Source organism: Hylobates moloch, unplaced genomic scaffold (assembly GCF_009828535.3).
Source record: "Hylobates moloch isolate HMO894 unplaced genomic scaffold, HMol_V3 SCAFFOLD_18, whole genome shotgun sequence".
Classification (NCBI taxonomy): Eukaryota; Metazoa; Chordata; class Mammalia; order Primates; family Hylobatidae; genus Hylobates; species Hylobates moloch.
Window position 1 is genome coordinate 80,381,686 of NW_026652293.1, and position 27,060 is coordinate 80,408,745.

Here is a 27,060-nt window from a genome sequence, read left to right on the forward strand (position 1 = left end):
CAAGGGCAGCCGCCGAGCTCCTCCGCCCTCCGCATTTATCCAGTGGGAAGAGCAGGGAGGACCCGATGCATCAGCTGCGCGATGATGACAGGTGCACGTCGTTGGATGAGACTTTCCGACGCAGCTGATGACACTTGTGCCTGCGCGTGGCGCCCTCAGCACAACCTCCGCGCGCAAACGCATCTGTCAGTTTCCCAACGTCCTGCGTTTGTGAGAAGCAGCTTTGCCGCCTGCTCGTCCCGCCTCCCGTGAACCCAGCTGATCGCGACCCTCACGCGGCCTCCAACTTTCTGTTTCTGAATTGAGATCTGTCCCTATGAGATGGGGGTGATGTCAGCGGGACTCCGGCGGGTCCTCGGCCCCGAGGGCACCCACGTCTGTTCACCTCCCGTAGAGACGGGCATGTCCTCGTCCCCACGTTAGGAACCACGAAAGCAAAGGCTTCTGCGGCTGCAGCCTCCGCTCCACAAGCTGCAGCTCAGCTTCTGCCTCTGCCTAAGGGCTGCGGGGTAAGACTTTCTATCCACCGCGAAAGATAAGCTCTTTCTGGTCAACAGAAGGCACAGAAAACGAAACAAATCGAGGCTTATCCCTCTCGGGCAACAGAACAGCAAAAAAGCAGCCCCTCAGCCTCCTGTCTGCACTGACACAGGCGGGTCTGTTAGGGGCTAAGGGTTGTGACAGATCTTTCTCCTACTGGTGCTTCCAAAGCCCTGACCTCCTGGCTTCTCACCTACAGAAGGTTACAATTTACAGGGAATGAGCAACAGTTGCTAAATATATTCTCCTGGTTCGAAACCCAGAGATCTTGTGACGTTACCACCACCTGAACTTCTCCATAATCCGAAGCAAGAATTCCCGGGACTTGAGTAACGCCCCGCAAGTGAAGGCGACTTTTACCTAAAATTGATCCCATCTACCCTGTCGGCAAAGTCCCCGAATGCCAGTGTCAATCAAGTTTCTCTAACGTAGCCCGTTCATTTGGGAGATCGAATCCTGTGCTTCCAGGTGTTTGAGGGGGACTCAAGGCACCTCCGGAAACCCCCCGAGACGGAGTTGTGGCCTGGACCGGGGGTGCCCCCTTGTTGGAGGTGCCCCCTTGTTGGAGGTGCCCCCTTGTTGGAGGTGCCCAGGTCCAGGCCCGCGTCTCGTTTCCCGACAGGGGGTGCCGCTTTGATGAAATTGGGTGGCATTGATTAGCCCAGTGATTTCCCTTATTGCAACGAGGGCACAGTCCTGGCGCTTTTTCTGTTGAGAGAAGTAAGATCCCTTCTGCCCAGAGGTCTGACGGCCCATTCTCTTTTGAAACGTCCGATTTTCTACACTTACAACTTTCCTGCTCTAGGGCTCAACCCTGGGGCTTTTAGATCCGTCAACTACCAAGATTAGCCGTTGCCTGAGGCAACAGTGTAAAGCAACGAAGCTCAGTTCCCACATCTTGAAAAGCTCTAAGAAAACCTCCTAAGCTTTCTGCACACCTCACAGGTGCCACTGCACGTTCTCAGTCCACGTTTGTATTCCCATAAACCAAAGTGAGCTTTTCTGTAGCCACAAAAGCTGGTGCGAGCCAGTTTTCATTCTCCCTCATCTACTGCTTTTGATAGGTGCTGTAAGTGGGGCAAAAACTTATCTCAGGCTCGGAGATAGAAGATGGTGTGTACCAAACCCCAAACGAAAGGAAAAAGCCAAATTCTTCCCCGTTACCCCGATTCAAAGACTTCCCATTTTTCAAGCCTCTGGGACACTGACCAGGACTTTTTAGGGCACTAGCCTTATGCTGCTGCTGGCGGACTCGTAACGGGGTTTCTCCTTCCTCTGGCTAATTTGTTTTTTCTGTTCCAGCAAATCTTCCTCATTCAAGCCCCTATAGGACCCTGCAGGTCTCTGCTAGTCTTTATCCCTGTCCCCACGGTCCCTGTTAGTTCCTGCAAGTTCCTGTCTTTTCCTACCTATATTCTGTCTTCATCTCTATCCCTACTTATTCATCCCTCCAGGCTTCTTCAGGTCCCTGCTCGTCCCTGGACGTCCCTGTTCAGGCCCCACTTGGGAGACTTGTACAATTACTACTTGAGACCATCACTACAGCAGTTACTGTTACCCCCTGAGACCGTCATCACAGAACTGAACGAAAAAATGAACGTAGAAACAGTAACGAAAGATAAAAGAAAACTTTTTAAGGAAAGGCTGAGCTTGGGGAAGAAGAAGGAGAGAGATCCCAGCTTGGAGTGAGCAAGTGCAGCCGCGCGAGCTTCTCGGGCCTCCGTATTTATTGGGTAGAAAGAGCAGGGACGAGGACGTCACGATTGGTCAGCTACTTGATTGATTACAGGTTCACATCGTTGCTATCAGACTTTCAGACGCACCTAATAACAAGAAACACTTGTGCCTGGGGCGTGACTGCCCTCAGCGTAACCTCTGCGTGGCAAACGCAGTTTGTCAGTTTGCGAACATTCTGCATTTATGAGAAGCAGTTTTGCTGCTAACTCACCCAGCCTCCCGTGGGGTACTGAGCTCATCACGACCCTCACTCTTTTGGCCTCCAACAGGGTACCTCATATGAGTGGATCATACAATATTTGCCCTTATACTTATTTCACTTCACATAACATTTTCAGGGTTCATCCATGTGGCAGAAAATATCAGAGTTTAATTCCTTTTGAAGGCAGAATAGTATCACATTGCTTGTATATATCACATTTTGCTTATTTATTTGTCTGTTGATGGACACAACCTTTTGGCTATCGTAAATAATGGAGCTATGAACACTGTTGTACAATTTTCTGAGTTCATGATTTTAATTCTTTTGAATTCAAACATAATTTTGAAATTCTTTTGAATGCTATCTTCGATAAGTTGAGACATATACATGTGTTGTGTGAGTCACTGAGATTCTGGGGTGTTGTATGTGAGTCCTATGAAGGACTCAGTGAGAGCAGGCTGGTGCACTGTTCTCACTTTTTATGGATGGGTAGGAATATGTTTAGGGCTAGAATGACAAAACATTGGCTATTTACCTTGAAATACTTTAACGTAATAATAAAGGGAGTTTAAAAAGGAACTGATAGTTTGAGATACTGAAGAAATAGAAATAGATTCAGAGATTAATGAAGACAGATACTTAGAGCCAGAACTACAGTTAGAAACAGAGATACAGATTCAATGTTCTCTCTCTCCCAAGATAGACAGATAGCTAGATAGCTGGAGGGTATGAATACAGTCTGGCAAGCTGATTCTTAAAAAGATGATCAAAGAGCCAAGAATAGCAGCCAAGATAATGTTAAATAAGAACAATGCAGATAAATTGTCATACCAGAAATTCAGATTTACTTTCAATTTAAACTGTTAAACAGTGTAAAATTCACACATCACAAAACAAGCCAAAAAAGAAAGAATAAAGAGTTCAGAAATAGGTCCATGCATCTACAGAAGTTTTATGAAGCCTTATTTCATCTGACAAATATTTGCTGAATTTATACTATGTACAGACATCTATTGAACTATGAAGACCCTTGGGATATATTTGTTTGCAAAATAGGTGCCTGTCCTTATGAAGCTGCCCACGTAGCCCAGAGGCAGTGACAATAATAAACAGAAGAAAGAAGTTAACTATATAGTCTGTCAATGTCAAATGGTATAGAGAAAGGGAAAAAGTAGAGTAGATGAAGGGAGAGAAAGAATGGCTGAAGCTGTGGTAATATTTGTTGCTTTTTACGATGTCATCGATAGCATAGATCTCTGGGAATTATAACATTTGAGCGGTCTTGAGGAGATAAAGAATTTAGCCCTGAAGAGAGTGTTGGGGTGGGAGGGATCCCAAGTGGAGAAAAAAAAAAAAAAACCTGGTAGGACAGGCCTGAGGTGAGAGTGTACGTGGCTTATTCAAAGAATGACAAGAAGGCCAGGATGGCTGGAGCAGTGAGGGAAACAGTGGCACGAGCAGACATCTAAGAGGTAATGGGGCAGAGGGGCATGTAAAAGGGCCCCGTAGAGCTTACTGTAAGAATTTTAGATTTTACTCCAATAAACGGTGAGCTAGAGTGGGGTTTTAATCACCAAATGGCATGATCTGATGTTTCTTCAACTGCTGCTTTAGAAATAACCCTTAGAGGATTTAAGTAGAGCAGGAACATATTGTAGAAATGGTTGGAACCTGGGTGTCTTCTGAAGGTAGAGCCCACAGGATTCCTTTACTAGTTGGATATCGGTTTCAAGGGAAAGAGAAGCACCAGGGGCAACTCTAAGGGCTTGGATTGAGCAACTGAAATTGTGGACCTCCTACCAGTGGGCCTCAGGAAGACGCAGCTGCAGGAAGTTTAGGGTGGGAAGAAAGAGGCGCAGATCAGTTTGGTGAACGCCAAGTTTGTTTTGAACTGACGTCATTAATACATAGATGTTACATAATACACGTTTATAGCTAAGAACCCCAATGAGCTTAACAGAGAAAAGGTACAGAAAAAAAAGGAACAGGACCAGTAACTGAGCTGGGAGCCCTCCAATATTAAGAAGTGAGCCTGGAGAAATGACACGAGGTGAAAAAAAAATTAAAAGGAAAAGCAAAACAGGGAGTTAGGAAAAGCCGTCAGTACGGTGTACTTGAAGACAGATGAAAATGCAACAAAACAAAACACACACGTCTTCAATCGAGGGAATAAACAATTATATCAAAACAAGGAAAAAAAACAGACAAACAAAAACTGTGCTGATGGCCCTAGCACAATAAGGCCTGAAGGATTTGATTTATCCATAAAGATACATAAAGATCATTGAAATGAGAGGTGAATATCCTGAATAGAGAGGACAGTGGAGGAATTGGGGAGACCAAGAACAGGCAAAGCTTTTGTGGAATGTGACTATAAAGGAGACAGAGATGTCACTGCAGATCCGGGAAAAATAAATTTATCAGGTTGTATTGGGAAAATTGTTTGTTCATATGGAGAATGGAAAATTTGCCCAAGGTCACATATCACAAATATGTTTTAGGTGAGTTAAAAACTAAAAGGTGAAGAAAGAAAAAAAAAACTGAGCTTTTAGAAGATAAGATAGGATAATATTTTCTCAACTTCAGCTTATGAACAGATTAGTTAAGACAAAAAGAACTAATATAAAGTAAAATATTGGTAGTTCAATTTACAAATAAAATTTAAACACTTGGATAGGTCACAAACTAGCAGATGTGTAACAAAACTGAAAACAAAATATCCAGCACGTGTATAAAAAAATTCTTACGTGTCTATAATAAAAGGCCAAAATTTGATGGCAAATGGGAAAAATACTTGAATAGGTACTTTACAAAAGAGAAACTCTAAATGGCTGATAAAGAAAAGTTACTCAACCTCACTATAAGTCAGAAAAATACATACCCATCAATTCTACCCATAGGTATATGCACTATATTTTCTGCATTTATATATGAAAACATAAGAACATAAATGTCAATAGCAAAAGCATTTATAATAGCCCCAAGCCGAAAATAACATACGTACCTAATAACTATAGAATAAATATATCAAGATATTCATTCAATGACATTCCATGTGCTAAGGAAAATCAGCAAACTATACAAGATGAGTTGAATATCACAAAAATTATATTTAGCAAAAAAGTCAAAATAATATATTCAAAGTAACTTCATTTTTAAAGTTCAAAAATAGGCAAAAGTAAACTCTTGTTTACAGATAGATACCGTATTAGTCTGTTCTCATGCCGCTATAAAGACATACCTGGGCCTGGGTAATTTATGGAGAAAAGAGGTTTAAATGACTGATAGTTGCTTAGGCTTTACAGAAAGCATGGCTGGGGAGGCCCCGGGAAGCATACAATCATGGGGGAAGGTGGAGGGAAGCAGGTACAATCTTTACAAGGCTGAGCAGGAGACAGAGCGAAAGGGGAAGTGCTTCACACTTTTAAGCAACTAGATCTCATGAGAACTCACTGAGAATCATGAGCACAGCAAGGGGGAATCCACCGCATGATCCAATCACCTCCTACCAGCTCCCTCCCTGAACACTGGGAATTACAATTCAACATGAGATTTAGGTGGGAACACAGAGACAAACCATACTGATACATAAGATGTAAAACTGTGAAAATAATAAAGGAAACTAGTCACCTATCAGCTAAACAGAGAGTACCCGATTCATTCAGGCCAAAATGTGGAAGTATTACTAACCACAGGTTCTTGGGCTCCTGTGCAGTAGAAATGGACATAGACCAAGCAAGTTTCCCAGATCATTTGTCGAACAGGGTGTCCTTTCCCCACTTTTATGTTTTTATTTGCTTTGTTGAAGATCAGTTGGCTGTATATTTGGTTTTATTTCTGGGTTCCCTATCCTGTTCCATTGGTCTATACACATATTTTTTATACCACTACCATGCTATTTTGGTGACTATAACCTTATAGTATAGTTTGAAGTCGGGTAATGTGATGACTGTGGATTTGTTCTTTTTTCTTAGTCTTGCTTTGGCTATGTGGGCTCTTTTTTGGTTCCATATGAATTTTAGGATTGTTTTATCTAGTTCTGTGAAGAATGATCGTAGTATTTTCATGGAAATTGCATTGAATTTGTCCATCGCTTTTGGCAATATGGTCATTTTCACCCTATTGATTCTACCCACCCATGAGCATGGGATGTGTTTCAATTTGTCTGTGTCATTTATGATCTCTTTCAGCAGTATTTTGTAGTTTTCCTTGTGGAGGTCTTTCACCTCCTTGGTTAGGTATTCCTAAGTATTTTATTTTATTTTGCAGCTATCGTAAGTTGGGTTAAGTTCTTGATTTGAATCTCAGCTTGGTAGCTATTGCTGTATACCAGAGCTACTGATTTGTGTACATTAATTTTGTGTCCTGAAACTTTGCTGAATGTGTTTACCAGTTCTAGGAGCTTTTTGGATGAGTCTTTAGGGTTTTCTAGGTATATGATCATATCATCAACAAATAGTGACAATGTAACTTCCTCTTTACTGATTTGGATATCCTTTATTTCTTTCTCTTGTCTGATTGCTCTGGCTAGGACTTCCAGAACTCTATTGAATAGAAGTGGCAAAAATGGGCGTCCTTGTCTTGTTCCAGTTCTCAGGGGGAATGCTTTCAACTTTTCCTTTTGCCTGTTCAGTATAATGTGGGCTGTGGGTTTGTCATAGGTAGCTTTTATTACCTTACAGTATGTCCCTTGTATGCTGATTTTGCTGACGGTTTTAATCATAAAGGGATGATGGATTTTGTCAAATGCTTTTTCTGAATCTATTGAGATAGTCATGTGACTTTTGCTTTTAATTTTGTTTATGTGATGTATCACATGCATTGACTCATATATGTTAAACCATCCCTGCGTCCCTGTTATGAAACCCACTTTATCATGTTGACTTATCTTTTTGATATGCTGTTGAATTCTGTTAGCTAGTATTTTGGTGAGAATTTTTGCATGTATGTTCATCAGGGATATTGGTCTGTAGTTTTCTTTTTTTTTGGTTATGACCTTTCCTGGGTTTGGTATTAGGGTGATACTGGCTTCATAGAATGATCAGGAAGATTTTCCTCTCTGTCTTGTGGAATAGTGTCAGTAGGATTGATGCCAATTAATTCAGCTGTGGATCCATCTGGTCCCAGACTAGTTTTGTTGGCATTTTTTAATTACCATTCCAATCTTGCTGCTTGTTACTGGTCTCCTCACAGTTTCTATTTCTTCCTGGTTTAATCTAGGAGCATTGTATATTTCCAGAAATTTATCCATCTCCTGTAGGTTTTCTACTTTATACACATAAAGGTGTTCATAGTAGCCCTGAATAATCATTTGTATCTCTGTGGTATCAGTTGTAATATCACCTGTTTCATTTTTAATTGAGCTTATTTGGCTCTTCTCTCTTTTCGTCACTAATCTTGCTAACAGTCTATCAATTTTACCTATTTTTTCAAAGAACCAGCTTATTGTTTCATGTAGCTTTTGTACTTTTTGTTTCAATTTCATTTAGTTCTGCGCTGATATTTGTTATTTCTTTTCTTCTGCTGGGTTTGGGTTTGGTTTGTTCTTGTTTCTCTAGTTCTTTGAGGTGTGACCTTAGATTGCCTATTTGTGCTCTTTCAGACTTTTTGATGTAGGCATTAATAGTGTGAACCCCATGTGATTCAGGAATTCCATTACTAAGGATATGTCCAATTTAAATGAGTATGTCAAAGAGATATCTGCACTCCTATGTTCACTGCAACATTATTCACAACAGCCAAGTTATGGAATCAACCTAAGTATCCATCAGTGGATGCACAGATACAAGGCATATATCCACAGTGAAATGTAATTCAGCCTTTAAATAGAAGAAATTCTTGTTTGTTTGTGTCAATGTTGTGTATTGTGTTGTATTTATCAGAATTATATTATAATTATAACAGGAAAGTGGAAAAATGATTATGGACCTTTTGAGGTGGAACTGAAATCAGAAATACTAGTATGAACCTATGATTTATACATATATATCCAAGAGCCAGAGCAATGAGGAGCCAGAAATGAGCTGCGGTCACCAGCCTGCGTGTGGAAAGTGAAGAACAGCCTCTACCTGAGATTACGACAGGGAAAATCGTTCCTCCCTTCATCAATTTAAGCCCCTCAAGCACGCTGCATTATGTTCAGCTACCTGGAGCAATGGTCTACATTATATTTCATACTCTTTTCTGCAGGAGGCGACAGAAGATTGGTTCTGCATTTTTGTCAAATTTCTTGTAGGGCCAAGCACAGTGTGGCTCACACCTGTTATCCCAATGCTTTGGGAGGCTGAGGCAGGAGGATCACTTGAGGCCAGGAGTTTGAGACCAGCCTGGGCAACATAGAGACACCCTGTCTCTACCAAAAAAAAAAAAATGAAGAAATTAGTTAGGCATCATGGCATGTGCCTGAAATCCTAGCTACTTGGGAGACTGAGACAGGAGGATCATTTGAGCCCAGGAATTTGAGTTTACAGTGAGCTGTGATTGTACCACTGCACTCCAGCCTAAGCAACAGAGTGAGACCCTGTCTTTTAAAAAAAAAAAAATCTGGTAGGACATCATCCATAATGTTCAGAGTTCTATATAAAAAATTCCTATAATAAATCTCTCTCAAAGGTTTGTTCTGTTGATGATCTAACGTGCTTTGTGTGTGCTAATTCCCTCTCAAAGACAGCCACAGCCATAAATTAGTTTCCTGGTACAGTGACCCTCCCCTTCAGCCATTGTATAACTCAGCTTTGTAATATTTTCCTTAGCGTAACAGTTCCAATAGTCACACCATTTAGGACCAAACCAATGTATACATCACATGTATTGATTGATGTCTTAGGTCTCCTTAAAATATGTAAAATGAAGCTGTAACCCACACACCTTGGGCACGTGTTCTCAGGACCCCCTGAAGTTGCATCATGAGTCATGGTCCTCACATTTGACTCAGAATAAAATCTCTTCAAATATTTTTTTTGTCAACAAAAGATATCTATAAATGAGGACTACTGGCACTGTCACGCTAACGAAAAAGAGACTTTGCAGATGGATTAAGGACCTTGAGATGGGAAAATTATCCCAGATGATCTGGGTGGGCCCAGTGTAATCACAAGAGTTCTCATAAGAGAGACGAAGGAGGAGTTAGGGTCATGTGATATTGGAAGCAGAGAGTGGAGTGATGTACTTTGAAGATGGAGGAGGGAGGTACAAGCCAAGCAGTGCGGTGGCCACTAGAAGCTGAAAAAGACAAGGAAATGGATTTTCCTCTCAGAGTCTCCGGAGAAAGCAGCCCTGTTCCCGTCAGCTCAGTGCAATTCTTTTCAGACTCAAGCCTCCGGAACAAGGAATGAAATTGCTTTCTAAGCCACTACTTTTGTGGTAATTTGTTTTGGCAGCAATTGAAAACTGATACAGGTTATTTAAAAAATGAACAAAGAATTGCTACCAAAGTCTCAATTTCTACAAGGAATAAACCAGGCAGCTTGATTATTTCACCTCCAGAGAGATTGGATTCAAATCTCAACTCCACTATTTACTAGATGGACAAGTTAGTAACCTCTTTGTGCCTCAGTTTCCTCATCTATAAAATGAGAATAAAATAGTACAGTACTTGCATTATGGGGCTTTTGTGAGGATCAACTGAGTTAATACATGTAATGCACTTAGACCAGAGGCAGGTATGTAGTAAACCCTCAACAAATGTTAGGAAATTCCACTTTCTTCTCGTGAGAAACAGAAGAAATTAATTCTTACTCACTGATAGGCAGAGCACTGCAAAGACCCATATATCACCTCCCGGATCAACTCTGGACATGCAACAGCTGAAAACAATATGCAAATACTTGAAAGCTCTGTGTCCGAAATGCACGTTCCTTGCTTTCTAACATTTCCATTAAAGAAGAACAGCCTCACTCCCCCAAATGAGCTAAGACGGTTGGAATTTAGATGTCACCATGAATCTGTAATTTCTGTTCTGGAAAAATCAGCAAAAGCAGTCAAAACACTTCCCAGCGGGGGTGGTCATGCGACCTTGACGACGGAGGCTAAAATAAGTGTTCCCCTTTGATCTAGCTCAGAGCCCAAGCGAACTGGGTTTGTTCTGAACTCCCTGACCAGTTTAAGAAAGCAGAAATCTTCACATTCAGGCACAGGGAAGGAATAACTCATGGGTTTCAGGGAGTTACTTGAGACTGTGCTTCTTAGATGGTAACTGGCAAGAAAACCCTTTTGGCTGGTCTCTAGCTTGTAGTCTGCACTCCTCTCATTGCAATTAAGATGGATTAGTCAGGACAGGCTAACAGGTGCACCCTAAGCCCTCATATTCCAGAGACTTAACACAGAAGTGTTTCTTCATTACCCACATAATGGCATTCACGGCTGGGACGTTACTTTACGTGGATCTCCTCTAAGTAGCAACTTAAGGACCAGTCTTCCCTATACTGGGTCTTAGCCCTCCTCAGACACAAAGTGCGTCCCACTCAGTCAACATGCAGAGAGAGCATAAAGGGTCATGTCTGAAAGGGTTCCATTCCAGGATACTGGAGAAGGGTACTCACTTTGGCCCACATATAGCTCGAAAATTGCTGCGAGATGTGGTCTAGCCGTGTGCCAGGAATTTGGAGAATCAAGGGGGCAATTTGAGCCTACCACAGGGTTACTTAGTTGTGGGATCGGCACCACAAGAACATCATGCAAGTTTGAATCCTGTAAAAGCTTTTCCTCTCTTGGACTCTCTGCATGTTCACAGGCATTTATGAAATGTTGCTGTGGCTGCCGCGGTTCCAAACCCTGCCATGTGAGGACACAGCCCTCTTGGCTCTCCATGCATGCACCTCCGTCTTAAAACTTAGCATTTAAAACTACCTTCACAGACCACCTCTGCCTGCATCCTTTATCCTGATACCCATCCATCCTTGAAAGCAGAGGTATCCAGAGTGTATGGCAAGAATTTCACACACAGGGACCTGAGGTCAGGAGAGTCCGTTGCACCTGTGATTTTACAATCTGTGGGAAAGGACCCTCCCACAAATGTGATTTGTTCATTCAAAATACTTTTCCCTGGCAATGGGCAGTTAAGGTTCAAAGGTGGGAATTGAGAATATCAAGAAACAGGTGCATTCCAGGATGTGTGGCTGAGGATATAGTTTGATTCACACAAAGATGGCAGCACAGGGATTCTTTTTTTTTTTTTTTTTTTCTTGTTGGTGGCCAGCTGCTTCTTCAAAACCAGCAGGTGAATCTCTAATCTCTAGGCATTCTTTTGTTGTTGTTTTTTTGGGGGGTATCTGCATTTTTTTATTATACTTTAGGTTTTAGGGTACATGTGCACAATGTGCAGGTTTGTTACATATGTATCCATGTGCCATGTTGATTTCCTGCACCTAAATATCAGGAAACAACAGGTGCTGGAGAGGATGTGGAGAAATAGGAACACTTTTACACTGTTGGTGGGACTGTAAACTAGTTCAACCATTGTGGAAGTCAGTGTGGCGATTCCTCAGGGATCTAGAACTAGAAATACCATTTGACCCAGCCATCCCATTACTGGATATATACCCAAAGGACTATAAATCATGCTGCTATAAAGCACAGGGATTCTTATAGATGCCATTTAGACTTCAGTGTGCTACTTGGGTTGAAGAAAGAAGCCATTAGAAGAATGAATAGGATTTTTTTAACCTCAAGTACAAACAAGTAATCACACACATACTTCTGGACATATCAGCTCTTTAATTCTCTGATGTTGTGGGTAGGCAGTGTTGGGGGAAAGAGACATTCAAGGTCTCCAACTTTTTCAGGTTTATAGAAGTGCTTGGAAATGTTCGTAGATGGGCTTGGAAGTGCCTCAGAGATCAAAGCAAGACTTTCAGCAGAAAGAGAGCAGTCAGAATTGATGGGATGATGGACGTCAGGTGGGGGCTTCCACTACTGCTGCCTGCACAGCCGGTATGGATTTTTACATTATCTATCACTTCCATATCCTTTAAGTTGCAAGCAGTTTCAGTTGCACAACCCATACCAAATACTGGTAGGACACCACTAGCTGCAAAGAGAAAGATCCAGGGGTTAGTCTTGTCTCTCATCTTGTCTCCCCTCCTCACCCACAACCTCAGGTCAACCTATCTGCATCCTCTGTGGAAGAAAAGGGTGTGCAGAGTGCCCCAGAATCCCTGTCTGTCTGTCTGTCTGTCTGTCTGTCTGTCTCTCTCTCTCTCTGAGGCTCATAGGAGAAGAACGGAGGCCTGCCAACAACCATGTGAACCAGCTTGAAAGCAGACCCTTCATCCAAATGACCACCGCCCCTGCCAACACCTTAACTTCCACCTCATGGAGGACCCTGGGCCAGAACCATCCAGCTATGCCACATCCAGATTCCTGACACACAAAAACTGTAAAATAACCCTTTGTTGTTTTCAGCTCTAAATTTTGGGGTAACTAGTTATCCAGCAATAATTGGCTAATATACTACACCCTTTAGGAAAATGATCACCAAATGCTTGGGTAAGTATCGATACCTGTGCCTACAAACACAAGACACTTTGTCTCTTCCCCTCTACAGGTGAGGTTGGTTGGTTGGCAGGTTGAACCCTGGTCACTGTAGCAGGCAGGACAGGTAATGCCATTGGGATCTGAGGACTTCCGAGCCACTGAATGAAGACAGAAAAAATGTATCTTAAGGAATAGGCAGATAAGAGTTCATTATTTATCCCCAATATCATGGTTATTCTAGGATTTCTACACACACACACACACACACACACACACAAATTACAACCAGGATGGCATGGGGGGAGGGAAGAGGATTGTAGGTATTACTTGTTTCCATGTAAAGTAATAAAAAACATGTATTAGGAATTCAGTGTTATTTTCCCTTTTCATGAATCACCCCCTCTCTGCCCTGACTGGAGACAAGTATTTAAATAATGGTAGAGAAGATAATCTGTGGTCTAAAAAGATACGACTGAAGGACTGAGGAATTAAATGATGAGGAGGGACAAGTCTTTCAGTGGGAATCGAAGAGAAAATTATTTAAATCGACCGACTCACATTTAGAGAAAATCCCCGAACCAATCCCTGCCACCCACTGTCACCCAGTCTCCCCCACTGTCACCCAGTCTCCCCCACGTCTCCCCCACTGTCACCCAGTCTCCCCCACTGTCACTCAGTCTCCCACTGTCACTCAGTCTCCCCCACTGTCACTCAGTCTCTCCCACTGTCACTGAGTCTCCCCCACTGTCACTCCGTCTCCCCCACTGTCACTCAGTGTCCCCCACTGTCACTCAGTCTCCCATGCAGGGGAGTGACTGGTGTCTATCCGTGCTGTGTCACTCAGTCTCCCATGCAGAGGCCAGACGTGTGTCTATCTCAGTTTCCCATGCAGAGAGGGACTGGCGTCTATCCGTGACCTCCACAGGAAGCACGGCCACCCATTGTCACCCAGTTTCCCATGCAGGGGAGGGACTGGCATCTATCCATGACGCTCCACAGGAAGAAGGACAAAGCAACGTCAGTGGGTATCTCAGAAGCAGAAAGATGGGTTGTGGACCGGTTCTTAGAAGGCAGAGGCTAAAATCAATGGGCTAGGAGTAGGAGCAGGAAGGGAGGGAGAGCACAGAGCTGAGCTGGTCCTCACCTTGGAAGTCCGCTTTGTTGCAATTTTCAGTTTGGCAGCATCGATAGCCATACCCAAATGTGTACCCATTCCCCAGTGTGGCTGAGAAGGCCTTTGGATCACACTTGCCTAAAGAACAGCCTTTCTTCAGGATACGCTGGTTCGGTTGCTGCTGCTGCCCTGCACAGAACCAAACCCCAAGAATTTTCTGTCTGCCAGAGGCAGTGATGCCCCATGGGCAGCCAGTATTAAAGGACTGCAGGTTCACACTCCATGTGTCATCTTTAGTCTTTCCTCTTCTCCGAAAGACTGCTTTTGCATTGGTCCATTTCATAGAATAAACCAATGGAGGGACAGTATGTTAGAATTTGCTAAAAAGGGAGTGTCAGGCCTCAATGGTCCCCACGAGATTGGTGTAGGAGCCAGGACCACCTAGACCTTCCCCTGGACACCCTGTGTTCACACAGTGCCCCATCCCTGCCACCTCCTGCCCCCGTACTCTCCTGGCCCCATCCTGGCAGGACATTATTTTAGGAAGAAAGGATAAAAGAGACGATGCATAAAGGAATGAGGAGATACATCAAGTTTCTGAACAAAGTAACCCCTCACACTAAGCACCTCCTGTGTCTGCCCTGAGCATCTGGCAGCTCGGGCAGGGTGGCTGGGGCCTACCTGTCTTATTAAGTTCTTTCTTTTCACTGAAGCAGCCGAGAGAGGTATCACAGGTTTTCTCAATGCCATTGTTACACTCTTCAGGTTCACATTGTGCACATTTGTAACTCTCTACTAAAAGGAAATAAATATTGTTCAAAAAATAATTCAAGAATGAAAACTGTCAAGTCATAGTTGATGTTTCCAATAGCCAGAGATCCCTGGGAATCAAAGTCCCACGAAACCTGGTCCCTGCGGGGCTGGATGGGTCCCTGGAGGCCCACACGGCCCACAGTTGCTCCCTAAGGGACTTTATTGCTGTCTTCACCCTTCAGATCTTTGGGAGAAAGGGGCATTTGTTCATTCTTACCCACAGTGCTGGAAACAAAAGCAGCGAGGATGCAGATGGTGACGAGACTCTTTAGGCTGGAGGACACGGACATGATGGCTCCTTTGATACACTGCAGAAGACCCAAGTGAGAATGAAGGAGTCAGGGATGTAGGCCCAGGTTCCTACTATAGCATGTGCTGGAAAGAGCTGAGCTGTTGCCTCTCAAAGCAAGCACCCCATTAGCTAAGGACACAAATTTCTCAGTTTTGAAGTCGCCTTCCCACAAAGAGGCAGCCACCCTGACGTGGGTATTACCACCCACACTGGAAATGCTCACCTTCAGGTATTTCAGATCTTCTTGTGAAGGGACTGCCTCTGAGATGGACAGGAAGGCAACTCTTCTCACCTAGAGAGGAAAGGCGACTTAGAAAAGGAGGAAAATCCTGAAGATGCGATCTCTCCCTATCCCTTTCTTTCACTTACTTTTATAGCACTCCAATTCAAGTGGCCTAATAATTAAGCACTGCAGATCAATACCATCTTGACACAAAGCCAAGTGCAGTAAATGGCACTGGTCTAGGAAGACACTGTGAGAACAACTGTTCCTGACTCTCTGATCTCCCAGTAGAAAACTCTCTGGGGAAAAAGATTCTTGTGAGTTTAGCAAATAAGTTGGAAAAGAAAAAGAATTAAGAACAGCTTGTAATTCAGAACCACCCAGTCACATGTCCTTCAACAACAATTTTAATGCTGGGTCTCGCATAGGCATTTATCAAGCATCCAGCTCCAGAAACAGACACAAAATGCGAGGCAGTTGTAGCGGAGATATCGTTGACTGAACTAGACATTGCTGTGGAAGACTGCAAATAATAAATCTCTCCTAGAATTAAGTGTCAGAGGGGGGAGACTGCCTCTCTTTCCAAGAAACAGCTTGCTTCCTTTTTTGAATAATATGAAGTATGAACTCTCAGATAAAAGAGTTTTTGGCCACCAGGAAGTTCAGAGTTGTGTTTTATGCCAAACCATGATTTCTGTAATTGCTTCCTGCTGTTCTTCTTGTATGTTGCTACGTTCATCTTTTTGAAGCCGGCTTGTCACCATTCAAGGGGCAGTGGAGATGTTAGTGGGAAGCCCACTTGTGAAAGAAAGAACATGACCTAGGAGACAGTGGTCCTCATGGCAGGGGGTGGAGTGGGTACTTCACAACACCTCTGGGCCTCTGTTTTGTGAGCTGTAAAGAAGAGTCCCAAGTCTCCCTCCCTGGGTTCTGCGGGGACTACAGAGACGGTGTCGCTGGCCTGTAGCCGGTATCATTGTCCAGCTGTTCCTCAATGCTAATTCCCAGATCTCCTTCTCATGAGATCCATCCCTTCCTTTCTCCTCCCAGAATCAACTCTTATGATCTGCTTATATTTCTCCAGATGAGGAACTGGGAATCTCCCTTTACCCCATTTTCCTTCTCCCTCTGTCTTTATTTTCTTGCTGATCTATTGTTAGGGCATAAGCTCTATCCCCGGCTACTTGTTTGACATGGGAGACAAGGGAGATAAGATAAACACCTTTATATGCAAACTTTGAGAATTTCTTATTACAACATATGTCATTCTTCATTGGTATCTATGGACAAGTTGACATATCTAGCCATAAAAGGCAATAAACCCTCCTGCGAGGCACTGAAATCCTGATTGCACAGTCTGAAAGTTCAGGATGTTGTGGTTATTCTCTACAGTGGGCAGGAAGGAGCCTCCTGGGGTCTCCTTCGGCTGAGTGTTGAAGAAGAAGGTGTCAGGCCTGCAGGAGAGAAGCAACAGGGCTGTCCAGGTGCCTCAGAGGCCAAGGCATGGAGGAGCAGGAGAGGGACAGGCCCAGGACGGGTGTAGAGGTCAGCAAGGCCTCGCTGGAATCTCTGCAAAGGCAGAGCACGATGCCGAGAAGTGCGGCAGCAAATATAGCAGGTTCTTGTTTATTGAACGAAGCCGATAAAGAATTGCAGAGGAGACAGAAACATGCACTCAGAGAAGGCCAGAGGACCCACTAACCCCTCAGACACGGTTAGGGTAGAAGATGCCCTTCAAAATGGGTGGGAAATGCCAGCTTCCATTCCAGACAGAACTCTGCTCAGGCCCCACAAAATGACAGAGCCAGGACTTGCTAGACAGATTCGGGCATTCGTTCTAAACATTCTGTCATCAATTATCCTTTCAAAGAAGATGTACGGACTTCCCCAACCTAGGAAGGGATCCCAGACTCCCTGCCTTGTGGAATTTCATGAGCCATCTCCCCACCACCAGCCTGTCCCACTCCACCTGCCTGGAAACTCATCTTGCCAGGGGTTGGAGGAAAAGCCTGCAAAAATCGTGCAATATCATGGTGTGACAACTGAGGAGGGGTCACGGCCCCACCGCTGTTCCCTCTTGAAGGCAGGTTTTCAGGAAATGGCAAAGATTCATTTTATACTCTGAAATTCAGGCTTCATTTTCTATAACCTTAAGCCAACCCAGGCAGAGACAAATATATATGATACCCAACCAGGAACAACCTGCAACCTCGTTCCAGCTTTCTCCTGTTCAGCCTCCGTCATAACCTCAAGATAACAGACAAAAATGTTGTCTCTTGCTTTCTTTAAAAAGAGGGAAAAGATTGTTTTGCATGGAGAGGGGCTGGCTGAGCACAGTGAGAATAGGCGTTGGAGTGAGTCCTGTCTCTAGTTCTGTCACAGAGCACTGTGTGAACCCAGACGCACTGTTCCACTAGTGTGAGCCCTGGTTTCAGGAATGTGCAGGGAGGATGGCAATGCCTACTTCTCAGGATGGAAAGGAGATGGTATGTGTATGACACGCCTGCCGCAGTGCAGGCACATAGCAGTGGACTTCCCTGGTCCGTATTAGCAACATGTGAGCAAAAATAGGCGAGAGTTTGTGGTTGGTGGAACAAGGTCAGTGGGGCCAGTCAACCTGTTGAAATGCTCTCCTATGCCAACGTGGAAGTGAACACCTGGGAGCAACAATATAAGACAAGTGCACATCCTGTGTTTTTCCTCCACCATCTCAACTGAGGAGACGTCTCACAGGCTGACTGGATGTCCAGAAGCCCCCAGAGGCTTGGACCCCCAGATCGGAGACTCCCCACAGAGTCCTTTGTATGGTTGTATAGAAAGAAGGACAGCATCTTCATTTTTCCTAACCTCTATCTGAAATGTAGCCTTTCCTTCCATGAAAAATGGAGCCCACAAACCACAGCAAATCTACCCACCAGGAGTCATCACTGAGGTTTTCTTATGACGTGGCATCTGCAGATACCTGGAAGTATATTCTTTGCCTTCATCAGCTGCTCTAGACTATTTCCTTATCAGTCCCACTGACAGGTCCTGCTCTCTGGCAGTATTCCACATGTTAGGGGAAATTTATGACCATATTTTAATACAATGATAATCCTGTGTGACTGGACTTTTTTAAGAGAAGGGGTTCTTGGGTCCACAGCCTGCCATATTCGCATGGCAGACATGGTTTCTACCCCACTTCTGAAAACAGCAAAATCAGCATCTCCCTCCCAGAACAGTGCTCTGTCCCCATGCCCATGCAAAAAGCATGCTCCGAGGCTGCACATTTCATGATTCTTTTCTTTTCTTGGCCCATTAAACCTCTCCCCTTCTTCCTGATAATACTCATGAACTCTGACCAGCTGAGGTGGCCAGAAATAAGGATAGTTTCTGGCAGAGGAATTTCAGAATTTCAAGCCCGGAAGCCGAACTTACAGTGTAGCCTTGGTTAAAATTTTGCTAGTTAAATCCAACTACCCGCTGCAACGTAGTGATGCTGGATGCCTACCTGGGCTGGCTGTCAGTGCGGCCTGGAGCCTGAAGGGCAGGCTGGCGTCAGTGAGGAGGGATCGTCGGGCAGAAGGAACCGTTTTTGCTGGTAGAAAGTCAGGGTCTGCATCACTCATGTCACACGGAGAAGAGAGTGGAACAGATACTAAATTTGGGACCGCCCCCCTCCGTGCCAACTTCCTACTTCCCCAAGCAGGTCCTCAGCAAACTGTCTGCGGCCCAGTGAGCACAGACCTGGGCTTACCTGTTGTTACTGTGGCAAAGCTGCCAGTGGCCCACCTGGGGACGCCATTCGTGCAGAAAAACAGAAGAGAGTCCAAGACACTTATCGGGCACACGGGTATTCACTGTCTTCATCACCTCCCCCACCTTCCAGCTTCAGAACCATCCCACAGATCTCCTTGTGGGTATCCCGCTCTCTCAGGGCAGCTGAGATCATTCTCGGAGCCAGAAACAACATGTTCCAGACAAAAGCACTCCCCAGGGGGGCACCATGACCACCCTCCCGTCAGCCCAGCTCCTGGGCTCAGTTCTGAGAGTGGCACACTCCCTGTTCTCCCAGCAGACAAAGACTGTCTTCTGGACCAAACTCTACTTCAGGCTGTCTCGGCTCCCTTCTCAACTAGGCCCTCATTTGGGGGCTTCCATGTGGTTCTGCCTTGTCCAATTTTAGCAAGAATCCTGCGATTCTGGGTGGGTGAAGGGTACTGAGAGCAGGACGCAGGAGCTGGGAGTGTAGAGGCAGAAGAGCAAGGCCCAAGTGGAGTGCCCTGGGGGCCTGCAGAATGCCTGGCCCTGCCTTCACTGTCCTCACCAACCTGCCATTCTAGCCTTTATTATGTTATAACCCCTGGCATAGCACAGGAGGCTTCACGTGAAGGTCTGAACAACGGCCAATTCTCGTAAACTGAAACCGCAGTATCAGCAGGTCACAGGCAGGCCAAGGCAGGAAGCAGTCTCACTCTGGAGCGGTTTCACTTTTACTTACCAACTGCAAGTCTTCTGTAAGAACTACTTGTCTAGCCCTTTGACCATTCATATATTAACATCTTAACGTTTTCTTCTTAGCATTTTATGACAGTCATACATATATACAACTCATGTATATGAACTTACCATGTATACAAAACATGGATGTAAACACACACTATAACTTCTATGTAAAGATGCCCATTTTGTCATATTTATTGTTATTGGTTCAACGTCTACCGTTTAATGCTCAATTTGGGGGATTTTTTTCTGGTTAAAATGCCATTAATTTTGATATAAGCAAATCTTGTAGCTTTTCCCACTGTGAGCTGCATGGGGTAAGATTTCCATCTGCGTGTTCACGCTTGCATCTTTAACACATGTGATGCTGATACTTAGTTGGTGCTTGGTAATTTTTGTTGGTGAATGATTCTTATTCTTGATCTAAGATGGCAATTTTCTATTATTTGAGGCTTTCTATGTAACTCTTCAAACATGGAGTACTATGTGATGATAGACTTCAACTTTAGGGGCGACATTTATTGATTTTAGACTTTTAATAGAAATCAGCTGTCAAAAAATTAGCTGGGCATGGTGGCATGCCTGTAATCCCAGCTACTCAGGAGGCTGAGAATCGCTCGAACCTGGGAGGCAGAGGCTGCAGTGAGCCAAGGTCCCATCACTGCACTCCAGCCTGGACAAGAGCGAAACTCCTTCTCTTAAAAAAAAAAAAAACAGAAAGAAAGAAATCACCCGTCAAACCCCAGAGACTGATGAGGCAATGTGCCGTAGTCAACGTAAAGTTTTTATTTCAGCTACAACTACTGAGAAGATGAACAGGTCATGTAGAAGCAGCCACACTCCTCATCTCCTCGAATTCTGGAGCATCTTCTGTCCCTAGAAATGTGTGCAGACAAGAGATTACAGGCTTATTTTTTATTATCACCCTCCCAAATGTAAAGCAATAGGCAACTATTCTGCAACTCCTCCTCAGTCAGTGGTTCCAAACTCAGCACAAAAAAGCACTTTCAAAATTCCATTTTCTGACCTGAAGTTTCACCAATTGGGTGTCCTCAGTCTTTGAATTTTCACCTCCTCTAAACATTCCTGATGGTTGTGTAGAAATAGAATATATTTGGCAGCTCATGTACCCAGATTTTACACGTGTGGATAGACTAATAGAAGCATGTAAACTAAGCATTATTCATTGTTACGACTGAATGTTGCCCCTAAAAATGTATATATTGAAGACCTAACCCCCAGTACCTCCAGATGTGACTGTGCTTGTGTTACTGGATGGAGGGTCTTGAGTGAGTTGTCCGGGTCCTTGGCGTTTTGAACAAAGAATTGGACAAAATGCACAAAGTAACAAAGGAATGAAACACAGGAACAAAGTAGCAAACGCAGGGATTAAAGCGAGAGCACTCGTCAAGGTGGAAGCGGGTCCCAGCAAGCCACTCAAGGACCCAGTTACAAGGTTTTCTGGGCTTCAAGTACTTCTTTTGAGGTTCCTATGGGTTACCCCTTGTCTGGATGAAGGATTTGGTCTGTGGCTGAGGCTGAGGTGAACTGGCAACTTGTGCAGACGAAGGGATGGTCCCTGCTTGGTCCTCAGGCAGTTCAAGGCACTCTCGCTTTCGCTGTGAGCCTTGGTGGAGGGGGAGGTGGTAAGGAGAGTAGCCTTTGAGCCTTTGTTATCGGTGTGGGAAGATGGGGCTTTTCCTTTGGGTTTAGCTGTAGGAAGTTTGAGTTAATTGGCCTTAGGGTCCCTGCCCCCAGAACCAGGTGTTTTCGTTTTGATCCAGCTTTATGAAATTATCACGAGTTGGCCTCAGATTCCCTGCCCCCAGACCTTGGGGTTTTCTCTTTTAGGAAGTTGGCACAAATTGGTGTTTTCTCTTTTAGGATTTCTCTTTTAGGAAGTTGGCACAAATTGGTGTTTTCTCTTTTAGGAGGTTGGCACAAATTGGCCTCAGATTCCCAGCCCCTAGACCTTGGAGTTTTTCCTTGATTTGGCATGAATTGGCCTTAAGTTCCCTGCCTCCAGACCCTGTTTATTTATTCTCCTGCCCCCAGACCCTGTTCTCCTGCCTCATTTGGAGATAGGGTCTTTACAGGGTAATTAAGTTACAGTGAGGTTATTAGCGTGGGCCCTAATTCAATATGTGGACAAAAAAATTATGAATGTTGTTATGTTGTCATCATAAACGTTTGTGTACAAGTTTTTGCGTTTACATGTTTTCAGATATCTGGGGTATATACCTAGAAGTGGAACTACTGAATAAGACGGTAGCTCTCTGTTTAACTTTTTGTAAAATTGCCAGTTTTACAAAGTAGCTGCGCTATATTTCCATTAGTGTGCGGGGGGTTTTGCATTTATCCACACCCTCACCAGCATTTGTTACTGTCTTTTTTATTGTAGCCATCCCAGTATTGGGCCCCAGGACAAGATGTACTCTGGTGGTGGCTCCAGTCCCACTCCTGAACGTGCCATGCTGCAGCAACCTGGGTCCTGGGCCACTGGGGGAACCCAGCATAAATTCTTTCTCTGGAATAACAAAGTCATATGGACTCTAGGCAGCACCCTATACTGCACTTAGGGACTGTGACCAACCTTGGGCTGTGAGGTATAAAGTATCATCTCGTTGTGGGCTTTTTTTTCTTTTTTTTTAAGACAGGGTCTCACTCTGTCACCCAAGCTGGAGTGCAGTGGTGCAATCAGACCTCACTGTAACCTCGATCTCTTGAGTTCAAGCGGTCCTCCTGCCTCAGCCTCCCAAACAGCTGGGCCTACAGACACATGCCACCATTCCTGGCTAATCTCATCGTGGTTTTGTTTTGCATTTCCATAGTGGCTAATGATGTTGAGCATATTTTCGTGGGATTTCTGGCCATTTGTATATTTTCTTTGGAAACATTAACAGTCTTTTCTTACCTTTCCCTTTTACTTTTAATGGCTAAACACAATCTTTTCCCTTTTTAAGCTATTTAAGAAAAGCAACACCTTAAAATAATACATCAACAATTAGATGAAACTATGGTCCAGATAACTCTCCTTTGCTGATTCTATGCGCTCAGAAGTGCCAGTGTTCATGAAGACCTGTAGTCCCCACATGATGAGAGGGAATAACATGAGAATTACTAGTTTAGGTGACATTGTACACTGAGTTTTGTGGTGGGTGGTTTTTATCTTATTTAGGGAAGTGTAAAACAATACATATTTCATCCTACTGACAGCTTGCTTCATCTGCCTAGTGTCCTGAAGGAACTTCAGAACCGGTTATGAGAAAATGTAATTTCAAAACCAGCAACGGCAGCAATATCCACAGCCAGTTATGGAGATTTCATAAGCTTTGCTGTTTGAAAACCAGTTTCTAAAAATGAATCCGTTGCAACATCATATGTATTTTAAAGAGAATGATAATTATGTAGGGCAGTAGAAGAAAAGCTGGAAAAAGAACACAATGAACTTGAATGTTGATGCAATTTCATGCTGCTCTTCATTTATATCTTTATATCTGATAAAGACATAAATAGGGAAATATAAATAGGGAATCAAAAATGTACATAACTGAGTGAAAATTAAGCAAAATTACAATTATTTAATGTGTAGCGTTTGTGTTTGAGATTGTGAAAATGTTTCAGAGATGTATAGTAGAGGTGGTTACACAACGTGGTGAATGTACTTAATGATACTAAATTATACACTTGAAAATGGTTTCAATGGCAAATTTTATGCTATGTATATTTTGCCACAATAAAAAGATTTTTTAAGAGTCAGTAGCTCAAAAGAAGACAGAGAGATCAAATGGCTCCCTAGGGGTGCCTAGCACTCACCTTCTCCACAAAGAAGAGCCAAAGTAACAAATAGATAAACACGCATTGACTGGAATGTCTAAGGAAGAACACTGGAATTCAGCAGATAGTGTTCAAATTCAAAGAAAAGAAACTTTGAGGCACAAAAATTCAGGATGGCAGCACAGAGAGGTAAGCAATGCAGCCCACCGAGATGTGCTTGCAGCCAGGAGGGACTCCCTCCCCGTTGTGGAGGAAAGGTTAGCAGGAGGTCCCCAGAAGTCTGTGTTCCCACCAGACACCTGCAGTCATAGCCACAGGAGAGCCTTCAGCCCTCACAGTCCCTTAGTCTAGTATAGTTACTGCCTAGAGTCCACATGACTTTACTGCTCCAGAGAGAGGATTTATGCTGGATTCCCCCAATGTCCCAGGACCCAGGGCTGCAGCATGGCACCATTTTGGGAGTGAAGCCATCACCAGAGTACATCCTGTCCAGGGGCCCAATTGCTCCTTCATCTCCACATCCATCCCTGGGGTCTCATCCACATCCCACCACAGGTACCCAGAGTGCTGCTGCATAAAGACACAACTTAGATCTATTATAGCAACACAACAAACAGAACCATATTGCTTCCCAGCACACATTAGTCAGTCACCTGGCAGGGCACAACAAGAGAAGTAGCACAGTCACATCCAATGGGGTGTGTGTGGGTTTGTGGGTTTCATGAATGTGGCCTCCCTGAGCCACCGATGGGGGACCCGAAGAGCTCATGAACACCGCTTCTGAGATAACAGCTCTGGTGTCAGGCTGAGTACTGGCATGGGAAAATCGGGCTGATCAATGTTAATTCCTCTCAGAAGGCACCAGATACTCAGGCAAATGGACTTAAAGCGACCACAAAGATCTCAGTCTGAATCTAGACTTTGTCCCTCACATCACATAAGTTACTTATTAACCTCACTCGTGGGGCCAGAGCTCTTTGTCTTTAAAATGGAATCATCAAGCCCTGAAGAAATGCCTCCTGATGATTTATTTACTCCTGGAATCATCACCGCCTTCCTCTGTGTTTTTCCAAGGCCATCTATCCAACAATAACGTCCTGAGGATGTCTAACCATGTGGGAATTATTATTAATAGCATGAATGATTTTAACTGGGCCACTTACCAGTAAGGACACTGAAGACATCGGAAGCCCCCTGAACGAGGCTTCGCAGTCTACACGGCTGCTCACAGCAGTCCTGGCTTCATCCTTTTGAAGCCCCAGGCAGTGTGCCAAGGGTATCCCCCGCTGCCTTGACAGATAAGGAAACAGGGCCAGGGAGGCCTTCACTGTAGGCCTTCAGACACCTGGGCCAGCAATCTTTCCATTTCAACATGGCTCAGGTGGGATGCAGCCTCCATCCACAGGACTGCAGACATTGACTTGACTCCCCTCCTCCCTCTCCCAGGGGTTCACCTCTCTGTCTTCAATGTGGGGTCCAAGGACCTGAATCAGTCACAAGGAATTATGAAAAAGCACCCCTCTAAAGCAGACTCCTCCTGACTAGCCAAGAAGTCCAGACACCCAGGAGAAGCTAAGTCTCAACAAGCAGCCCAACTTGTAAAGTAAGAAGCCCTGGGCACACCTTAGGCACCCTGGTTCCATCATCTTCTTAGAAGGGGACAAGGTTGCCTGTCCCTACAACCTGCTGAGCTGAGGCAAACCTGGAGCTCAGCTGAGTCCCAGTGAGTCATCCAGTGGTAAATCTGGAACCATTTTGGGAAATGGTCTTTTCCCAGTTTCCCTTGATGACCAGCAAAGCTTGGAGGTGAGTTTCCAGAGGAGTCCACCCCATTTTGGAATAAGCATGTGGAGGTGTGTAGGGTCAGGTCAGGGAAGCCAGAGCAGGAATTATACCCAACAGGAGTCCAAGCCAAAAACTCAGCAAAAGGATCAAGAGCATCCACCCCTGACCCGCCTTCTCTCTGTGTTTGCTTCTGGGAGCCTTTCATTGACTAGCTTATTCCTCCAGCTTGGAGATGTGAGAATAGGCTAAAAATAATGAATTATTGCCCCCAACATTCCCGCGCCCCAGTCACCTTGCAGAGGAAATGAGCATATCCTGGAAGATAAACTTCCCCAATAGTCCATGGCCTTATGGAGGATGATGATCCCCCGAGTCTTGGGTTCCCCATATTTCAAGTGGCAAAAACGGCACTACTGCCTGAGAAGCTGTTCTGAGGGTTAAAGGAGGTCACACAAGCAGACGATGAGGATGAAACTGTCACATCATAAAGGGCTCTAAAAACAATGGCTACTACTGCTATCATTGTTCTATGAGCTCATATCGGTGACTGCACAGCCCAGAGGGACATTCACATCTGCACAGGGCAATGGTCTAAGGTGAGGTCCAGCCTTGGAACACACTTCTACCACAATTAGATACCACCTCATGAGCACTAACACGAATAAAATCAAAAAGAAAGAAAGAAAAAGAAACAGAGAAAGAGAAGGAAGAAAGGAAAATTGCAAGTGTTAGGAAGGATATGGAGAAGTTGGAACCTTCATACACTACTGGTAGGAATGTAACATGGTGCGGCTACTGGGGAAAGAGTTTGGCAGTTCCTCTAAGAGAGTTACCCATGACACAGCAATTCCACACCTAGGTATGAACCCAATATAATTGAATGAAAACAACTGTTTATATAAAAACTTGTACATGAATAATCATAGCAGTATTATTAGACTTAATTTATGAGTATATATATATATATATATATATATATATATATATATATATATGAAAGTTATGGGTGCACCTTTATACCCATAACTTTCTTCACATATCTCTTCCCCACTTCTGGTTTCTTTTTACGTTTTCAAGTAAATGATTTTAAAATGATTTCCAAATTACACAAAATTATTTTTTATAAAATGCAATTTACAAAATTATATATTAATTAGAATTTTTATTTCTAGTAATCTTAAATTTAGTGAAAATGGGAAGCAAGAAATCTGAACTGTATGTCAGATGTAAGCATATTATAGATAAAATTATTTCACAATTTCAGAACCATGTTTTCTCATATAATAATTATTTACATTGGAAATGACCCAGACATTCAATAAGCATTTGTTATTTAATTTAAAATAATGTTAAGATTTTACATTACACAAAAAGTCCACTTATAGGTATTTATCTCATTTATATGTATTTAATTAATTTATTTTTTAACAGTTTAGATTACTCTTGAAAACCAAGGTATTATATAAAGTTAGTCATTATTTAAAGTTATTTCCCTAATAACCACAGAGGTCAATATAAAATTTATTTATTTAGACAGAAATGTATGCTGATGACTCTAAAGACATTTTTATTATTTTACTGATAATTTTTGAAGCCAGTTTTATTTGTCAAAGATTCACATG

At 43.7% G+C, this 27,060-nt stretch overlaps 1 protein-coding gene and 1 long non-coding RNA gene across 5 annotated transcripts; one reads left to right on the top strand and one right to left on the bottom strand.

Annotated features, from left to right (window-relative positions):
* The first annotated feature begins 15 nt into the window (after positions 1-15).
* On the top strand, positions 16-3,606 carry LOC131381855 (uncharacterized). 2 transcript variants are annotated; one of them, XR_009210844.1, is made up of 2 exons: positions 16-1,008; positions 1,995-3,606. It is a non-coding gene; the product is annotated as an uncharacterized LOC131381855 (long non-coding RNA). The 2 variants fall into 2 exon arrangements; XR_009210845.1 differs by having other exon boundaries at positions 16-509.
* Positions 3,607-12,315: 8,709 nt separating this feature from the next.
* LYPD8 (LY6/PLAUR domain containing 8) lies at positions 12,316-19,174 on the bottom strand. Of its 3 annotated transcripts, none has more exons than XM_058430785.1 (8): positions 19,131-19,174; positions 18,885-18,997; positions 15,395-15,463; positions 15,097-15,187; positions 14,748-14,858; positions 14,097-14,255; positions 12,979-13,110; positions 12,316-12,506 (listed from the first exon to the last, which is right to left on the bottom strand). In XM_058430785.1, the coding sequence occupies exons 4-8, from the start codon at positions 15,167-15,169 to the stop codon at positions 12,316-12,318; spliced, it is 666 nt and encodes a 221-aa protein (XP_058286768.1). In that variant the 5' UTR covers positions 15,170-15,187; positions 15,395-15,463; positions 18,885-18,997; positions 19,131-19,174. The 3 variants fall into 3 exon arrangements, with proteins under 3 accessions (XP_058286768.1, XP_031992526.1, XP_058286767.1); XM_032136635.1 differs by having other exon boundaries at positions 14,748-14,861; XM_058430784.1 differs by lacking the exons at positions 18,885-18,997; positions 19,131-19,174 and adding an exon at positions 15,541-15,666 and having other exon boundaries at positions 14,748-14,861.
* Between the last annotated feature and the right edge of the window lie 7,886 nt (positions 19,175-27,060).